This window comes from Leiobunum rupestre, chromosome 6 (assembly GCF_980474605.1).
Source record: "Leiobunum rupestre chromosome 6, qqLeiRupe1.1.hap1, whole genome shotgun sequence".
NCBI lineage: Eukaryota > Metazoa > Arthropoda > Arachnida > Opiliones > Sclerosomatidae > Leiobunum > Leiobunum rupestre.
In genome coordinates, this window is record NC_143389.1 from 17794485 (window position 1) to 17803017 (window position 8533).

Here is an 8533-nt window from a genome sequence, read left to right on the forward strand (position 1 = left end):
CCTTTTCCATGGAAAAACCTTATATGTGAGAAATAACGTAATTTTCCGTTATTTAAGGAACCGTTTTTCCATGGTAAAACGTTATATTTAGCAAATACATTATTTTGCTCAAATTAAAGTGACCCCTTTTCCATGGAAAAACCTTATATGTGAGAAATAACGTAATTTTCCTTTATTTAAGGAACCGTTTTTTCCATAGTAAAACGTGATATGTAGCCATTAAATTATTTTGCTCAAATTAAAACGACCCCTTTTCCATGAAAAAACTTTATACGTGAGAAATAACGTAATTTTCCTTTATTTAAGGAACCGTTTTTCCATGGTAAAACGTTATATTTAGCAAATACATTATTTTGCTCAAATTAAAGTGACCCCTTTTCCATGGAAAAACCTTATATGTGAGAAATAACGTAATTTTCCGTTATTTAAGGAACCGTTTTTCCATGGTAAAACGTTATATTTAGCAAATACATTATTTTGCTCAAATTAAAGTGACCCCTTTTCCATGGAAAAACCTTATATGTGAGAAATAACGTAATTTTCCTTTATTTAAGGAACCGTTTTTCCATGGTAAAACGTTATATTTAGCAAATACATTATTTTGCTCAAATTAAAGTGACCCCTTTTCCATGGTAAAACCTTATATGTGAGAAATAACGTAATTTTCCGTTATTTAAGGAACCGTTTTTCCATGGTAAAACGTTATATTTAGCAAATACATTATTTTGCTCAAATTAAAGTGACCCCTTTTCCATGGAAAAACCTTATATGTGAGAAATAACGTAATTTTCCTTTATTTAAGGAACCGTTTTTCCATGGTAAAACGTTATATTTAGCAAATACATTATTTTGCTCAAATTAAAGTGACCCCTTTTCCATGTAAAAACCTTATATGTGAGAAATAACGTAATTTTCCGTTATTTAAGGAACCGTTTTTCCATGGTAAAACGTTATATTTAGCAAATACATTATTTTGCCCAAATTAAAGTGACCCCTTTTCCATGGAAAAACCTTATATGTGAGAAATAACGAAATTTTCCGTTATTTAAGGAACCGTTTTTCCATGGTAAAACGTTATATTTAGCAAATACATTATTTTGCTCAAATTAAAGTGACCCCTTTTCCATGGAAAAACCTTATATGTGAGAAATAACGTAATTTTCCTTTATTTAAGGAACCGTTTTTCCATGGTAAAACGTTATATTTAGCAAATACATTATTTTGCTCAAATTAAAGTGACCCTTTTCCATGGAAAAACCTTATATGTGAGAAATAACGTAATTTTCCGTTATTTAAGGAACCGTTTTTCCATGGTAAAACGTTATATTTAGCAAATACATTATTTTGCTCAAATTAAAGTGACCCCTTTTCCATGGAAAAACCTTATATGTGAGAAATAACGTAATTTTCCGTTATTTAAGGAACCGTTTTTCCATGGTAAAACGTTATATTTAGCAAATACATTATTTTGCTCAAATTAAAGTGACCCCTTTTCCATGGAAAAACCTTATATGTGAGAAATAACGTAATTTTCCGTTATTTAAGGAACCGTTTTTCCATGGTAAAACGTTATATTTAGCAAATACATTATTTTGCTCAAATTAAAGTGACCCCTTTTCCATGGAAAAACCTTATATGTGAGAAATAACGTAATTTTCCGTTATTTAAGGAACCGTTTTTCCATGGTAAAACGTTATATTTAGCAAATACATTATTTTGCTCAAATTAAAGTGACCCCTTTTCCATGGAAAAACCTTATATGTGAGAAATAACGTAATTTTCCTTTATTTAAGGAACCGTTTTTTCCATAGTAAAACGTGATATGTAGCCATTAAATTATTTTGCTCAAATTAAAACGACCCCTTTTCCATGAAAAAACTTTATACGTGAGAAATAACGTAATTTTCCTTTATTTAAGGAACCGTTTTTCCATGGTAAAACGTTATATTTAGCAAATACATTATTTTGCTCAAATTAAAGTGACCCCTTTTCCATGGAAAAACCTTATATGTGAGAAATAACGTAATTTTCCGTTATTTAAGGAACCGTTTTTCCATGGTAAAACGTTATATTTAGCAAATACATTATTTTGCTCAAATTAAAGTGACCCCTTTTCCATGGAAAAACCTTATATGTGAGAAATAACGTAATTTTCCGTTATTTAAGGAACCGTTTTTCCATGGTAAAACGTTATATTTAGCAAATACATTATTTTGCTCAAATTAAAGTGACCCCTTTTCCATGGAAAAACCTTATATGTGAGAAATAACGTAATTTTCCTTTATTTAAGGAACCGTTTTTTCCATAGTAAAACGTGATATGTAGCCATTAAATTATTTTGCTCAAATTAAAACGACCCCTTTTCCATGAAAAAACTTTATACGTGAGAAATAACGTAATTTTCCTTTATTTAAGGAACCGTTTTTCCATGGTAAAACGTTATATTTAGCAAATACATTATTTTGCTCAAATTAAAGTGACCCCTTTTCCATGGAAAAACCTTATATGTGAGAAATAACGTAATTTTCCGTTATTTAAGGAACCGTTTTTCCATGGTAAAACGTTATATTTAGCAAATACATTATTTTGCTCAAATTAAAGTGACCCCTTTTCCATGGAAAAACCTTATATGTGAGAAATAACGTAATTTTCCTTTATTTAAGGAACCGTTTTTTTCGTGGTAAAACGTGATATGTAGCCATTAAATTATTTTGCTCAAATTAAAGTGACCCCTTTTCCATGGAAAAACCTTATATGTGAGAAATAACGTAATTTTCCGTTATTTAAGGAACCGTTTTTCCATGGTAAAACGTTATATTTAGCAAATACATTATTTTGCTCAAATTAAAGTGACCCCTTTTCCATGGAAAAACCTTATATGTGAGAAATAACGTAATTTTCCGTTATTTAAGGAACCGTTTTTCCATGGTAAAACGTTATATTTAGCAAATACATTATTTTGCTCAAATTAAAGTGACCCCTTTTCCATGGAAAAACCTTATATGTGAGAAATAACGTAATTTTCCTTTATTTAAGGAACCGTTTTTTCATGGTAAAACGTTATATTTAGCAAATACATTATTTTGCTCAAATTAAAGTGACCCCTTTTCCATGGAAAAACCTTATATGTGAGAAATAACGTAATTTTCCGTTATTTAAGGAACCGTTTTTCCATGGTAAAACGTTATATTTAGCAAATACATTATTTTGCTCAAATTAAAGTGACCCCTTTTCCATGGAAAAACCTTATATGTGAGAAATAACGTAATTTTCCTTTATTTAAGGAACCGTTTTTTCCATAGTAAAACGTGATATGTAGCCATTAAATTATTTTGCTCAAATTAAAACGACCCCTTTTCCATGAAAAAACTTTATACGTGAGAAATAACGTAATTTTCCTTTATTTAAGGAACCGTTTTTCCATGGTAAAACGTTATATTTAGCAAATACATTATTTTGCTCAAATTAAAGTGACCCCTTTTCCATGGAAAAACCTTATATGTGAGAAATAACGTAATTTTCCGTTATTTAAGGAACCGTTTTTCCATGGTAAAACGTTATATTTAGCAAATACATTATTTTGCTCAAATTAAAGTGACCCCTTTTCCATGGAAAAACCTTATATGTGAGAAATAACGTAATTTTCCGTTATTTAAGGAACCGTTTTTCCATGGTAAAACGTTATATTTAGCAAATACATTATTTTGCTCAAATTAAAGTGACCCCTTTTCCATGGAAAAACCTTATATGTGAGAAATAACGTAATTTTCCTTTATTTAAGGAACCGTTTTTCCATGGTAAAACGTTATATTTAGCAAATACATTATTTTGCTCAAATTAAAGTGACCCCTTTTCCATGGAAAAACCTTATATGTGAGAAATAACGTAATTTTCCGTTATTTAAGGAACCGTTTTTCCATGGTAAAACGTTATATTTAGCAAATACATTATTTTGCTCAAATTAAAGTGACCCCTTTTCCATGGAAAAACCTTATATGTGAGAAATAACGTAATTTTCCTTTATTTAAGGAACCGTTTTTTTCGTGGTAAAACGTGATATGTAGCCATTAAATTATTTTGCTCAAATTAAAGTGACCCCTTTTCCATGGAAAAACCTTATATGTGAGAAATAACGTAATTTTCCGTTATTTAAGGAACCGTTTTTCCATGGTAAAACGTTATATTTAGCAAATACATTATTTTGCTCAAATTAAAGTGACCCCTTTTCCATGGAAAAACCTTATATGTGAGAAATAACGTAATTTTCCGTTATTTAAGGAACCGTTTTTCCATGGTAAAACGTTATATTTAGCAAATACATTATTTTGCTCAAATTAAAGTGACCCCTTTTCCATGGAAAAACCTTATATGTGAGAAATAACGTAATTTTCCTTTATTTAAGGAACCGTTTTTTCCATAGTAAAACGTGATATGTAGCCATTAAATTATTTTGCTCAAATTAAAACGACCCCTTTTCCATGAAAAAACTTTATACGTGAGAAATAACGTAATTTTCCTTTATTTAAGGAACCGTTTTTCCATGGTAAAACGTTATATTTAGCAAATACATTATTTTGCTCAAATTAAAGTGACCCCTTTTCCATGGAAAAACCTTATATGTGAGAAATAACGTAATTTTCCGTTATTTAAGGAACCGTTTTTCCATGGTAAAACGTTATATTTAGCAAATACATTATTTTGCTCAAATTAAAGTGACCCCTTTTCCATGGAAAAACCTTATATGTGAGAAATAACGTAATTTTCCGTTATTTAAGGAACCGTTTTTCCATGGTAAAACGTTATATTTAGCAAATACATTATTTTGCTCAAATTAAAGTGACCCCTTTTCCATGGAAAAACCTTATATGTGAGAAATAACGTAATTTTCCTTTATTTAAGGAACCGTTTTTTCCATAGTAAAACGTGATATGTAGCCATTAAATTATTTTGCTCAAATTAAAACGACCCCTTTTCCATGAAAAAACTTTATACGTGAGAAATAACGTAATTTTCCTTTATTTAAGGAACCGTTTTTCCATGGTAAAACGTTATATTTAGCAAATACATTATTTTGCTCAAATTAAAGTGACCCCTTTTCCATGGAAAAACCTTATATGTGAGAAATAACGTAATTTTCCGTTATTTAAGGAACCGTTTTTCCATGGTAAAACGTTATATTTAGCAAATACATTATTTTGCTCAAATTAAAGTGACCCCTTTTCCATGGAAAAACCTTATATGTGAGAAATAACGTAATTTTCCTTTATTTAAGGAACCGTTTTTTTCGTGGTAAAACGTGATATGTAGCCATTAAATTATTTTGCTCAAATTAAAGTGACCCCTTTTCCATGGAAAAACCTTATATGTGAGAAATAACGTAATTTTCCGTTATTTAAGGAACCGTTTTTCCATGGTAAAACGTTATATTTAGCAAATACATTATTTTGCTCAAATTAAAGTGACCCCTTTTCCATGGAAAAACCTTATATGTGAGAAATAACGTAATTTTCCGTTATTTAAGGAACCGTTTTTTCCATAGTAAAACGTGATATGTAGCCATTAAATTATTTTGCTCAAATTAAAACGACCCCTTTTCCATGAAAAAACTTTATACGTGAGAAATAACGTAATTTTCCTTTATTTAAGGAACCGTTTTTCCATGGTAAAACGTTATATTTAGCAAATACATTATTTTGCTCAAATTAAAGTGACCCCTTTTCCATGGAAAAACCTTATATGTGAGAAATAACGTAATTTTCCGTTATTTAAGGAACCGTTTTTCCATGGTAAAACGTTATATTTAGCAAATACATTATTTTGCTCAAATTAAAGTGACCCCTTTTCCATGGAAAAACCTTATATGTGAGAAATAACGTAATTTTCCTTTATTTAAGGAACCGTTTTTTCCATAGTAAAACGTGATATGTAGCCATTAAATTATTTTGCTCAAATTAAAACGACCCCTTTTCCATGAAAAAACTTTATACGTGAGAAATAACGTAATTTTCCTTTATTTAAGGAACCGTTTTTCCATGGTAAAACGTTATATTTAGCAAATACATTATTTTGCTCAAATTAAAGTGACCCCTTTTCCATGGAAAAACCTTATATGTGAGAAATAACGTAATTTTCCGTTATTTAAGGAACCGTTTTTCCATGGTAAAACGTTATATTTAGCAAATACATTATTTTGCTCAAATTAAAGTGACCCCTTTTCCATGGAAAAACCTTATATGTGAGAAATAACGTAATTTTCCTTTATTTAAGGAACCGTTTTTTTTCGTGGTAAAACGTGATATGTAGCCATTAAATTATTTTGCTCAAATTAAAGTGACCCCTTTTCCATGGAAAAACCTTATATGTGAGAAATAACGTAATTTTCCGTTATTTAAGGAACCGTTTTTCCATGGTAAAACGTTATATTTAGCAAATACATTATTTTGCTCAAATTAAAGTGACCCCTTTTCCATGGAAAAACCTTATATGTGAGAAATAACGTAATTTTCCTTTATTTAAGGAACCGTTTTTTCCATAGTAAAACGTGATATGTAGCCATTAAATTATTTTGCTCAAATTAAAACGACCCCTTTTCCATGAAAAAACTTTATACGTGAGAAATAACGTAATTTTCCTTTATTTAAGGAACCGTTTTTCCATGGTAAAACGTTATATTTAGCAAATACATTATTTTGCTCAAATTAAAGTGACCCCTTTTCCATGGAAAAACCTTATATGTGAGAAATAACGTAATTTTCCGTTATTTAAGGAACCGTTTTTCCATGGTAAAACGTTATATTTAGCAAATACATTATTTTGCTCAAATTAAAGTGACCCCTTTTCCATGGAAAAACCTTATATGTGAGAAATAACGTAATTTTCCTTTATTTAAGGAACCGTTTTTTCCATAGTAAAACGTGATATGTAGCCATTAAATTATTTTGCTCAAATTAAAACGACCCCTTTTCCATGAAAAAACTTTATACGTGAGAAATAACGTAATTTTCCTTTATTTAAGGAACCGTTTTTCCATGGTAAAACGTTATATTTAGCAAATACATTATTTTGCTCAAATTAAAGTGACCCCTTTTCCATGGAAAAACCTTATATGTGAGAAATAACGTAATTTTCCGTTATTTAAGGAACCGTTTTTCCATGGTAAAACGTTATATTTAGCAAATACATTATTTTGCTCAAATTAAAGTGACCCCTTTTCCATGGAAAAACCTTATATGTGAGAAATAACGTAATTTTCCTTTATTTAAGGAACCGTTTTTTCCATAGTAAAACGTGATATGTAGCCATTAAATTATTTTGCTCAAATTAAAACGACCCCTTTTCCATGAAAAAACTTTATACGTGAGAAATAACGTAATTTTCCTTTATTTAAGGAACCGTTTTTCCATGGTAAAACGATATATGAAGCAAACAAATTTTCTTTTCCACGGGAAAAACCTTACTTGGGAAATATAAATTGTCGTTGCATTTCGTAAAAATAAAAGAAATATGTCGAAATTAAACACAATTTTATTATAACTTTCAATTTCATGTTACAATCAATTTAACAAAAATAGTAACTTTCCCGAATTGTAAGTTTGTTAGGTAAATTAAAATTGTGTGACTACCTTATTTCATCAGTAGCGGCGCTAAGGGTGGGCTGAAGTGGGCTTTGTTATCGTTGTATTTTATTTTATTTTAATTGGATTTGTAATATTTTTTCCGAATCTCAAAATGTATTTTTGTGACTCGGAGAAGCTAGCGGCTTTACGCCACCTACATGTAGTCGCGTATTGAAACAATAGTAAATGTCCTACTAGAAATGAATGTATTCGTGATAACAGACTTCCGATTTATCATGGCCCTCAATGCTGAATTTGGAAATGTGCATTATATTTCGCAGGGTGACAGTGGAGGACCTCTTCTATGCAAACTGAATGCCACAAATACTTGGGCAGTGGTCGGCGTGGTCAGTTGGGGAATAAAATGCGCGCAACCCAATCTGCCCGGGATATACACCAACGTCCCAATGTTCTTGGACTGGATTGAAGAAACGACGTCTTCCAATGGACACCCAGTGCATATTACGCATGAATCCGACGGAAAGATTTAAATATCGATTACGCAAAAACTGCAAGTCAATCATCATTGTAAATATCTCTCTCAGATGTTTAATTATTCACATTTTCTTTTTCTTGTCAGTTGTTTTGTTTCACTATGAAATGAATAAATTTTACTCATGGTATTAAAGAATGCCTCTCTCAATCTCATTTTACATTTTAATCAAGAATCTTAAGAACGAAATATTAAGTCGGACCAAAAGCGACTTAAGACCCAAAAGTGTGTCAGTACGGTGTTATGTTTAACGAGAGCGAAGTCAAAGAGGGAGTGGGTTAAAATACATCATCAAAATTGGAAATTTTCTCTACATGGGAGAGTAAATCGAAGGGAGAAAATCGCGCCAGACCATAAACTAAATATAACGTTGCTAGTACTCAAGGGCGCATCCAGGATTTAATTTCAGGGGGGGTTTTGAGGG

At 30.4% G+C, this 8533-nt stretch overlaps 1 protein-coding gene across 2 annotated transcripts in view; it reads left to right on the plus strand.

Annotated features, from left to right (window-relative positions):
- The window catches only part of LOC149939632 (transmembrane protease serine 2-like), a 208163-nt gene extending 199951 nt beyond the window's left edge, over positions 1-8212 (plus strand). For both annotated transcript variants that reach the window (XM_090177954.1, XM_090177955.1), the window contains exon 16: positions 7898-8212. In XM_090177954.1, the coding sequence (XP_090034080.1) occupies positions 7898-8107 (210 nt within the window). In that variant the 3' untranslated portion in view covers positions 8108-8212. The remainder of the gene's footprint in view (positions 1-7897) is intronic.
- The last annotated feature ends 321 nt before the right edge of the window (positions 8213-8533 follow it).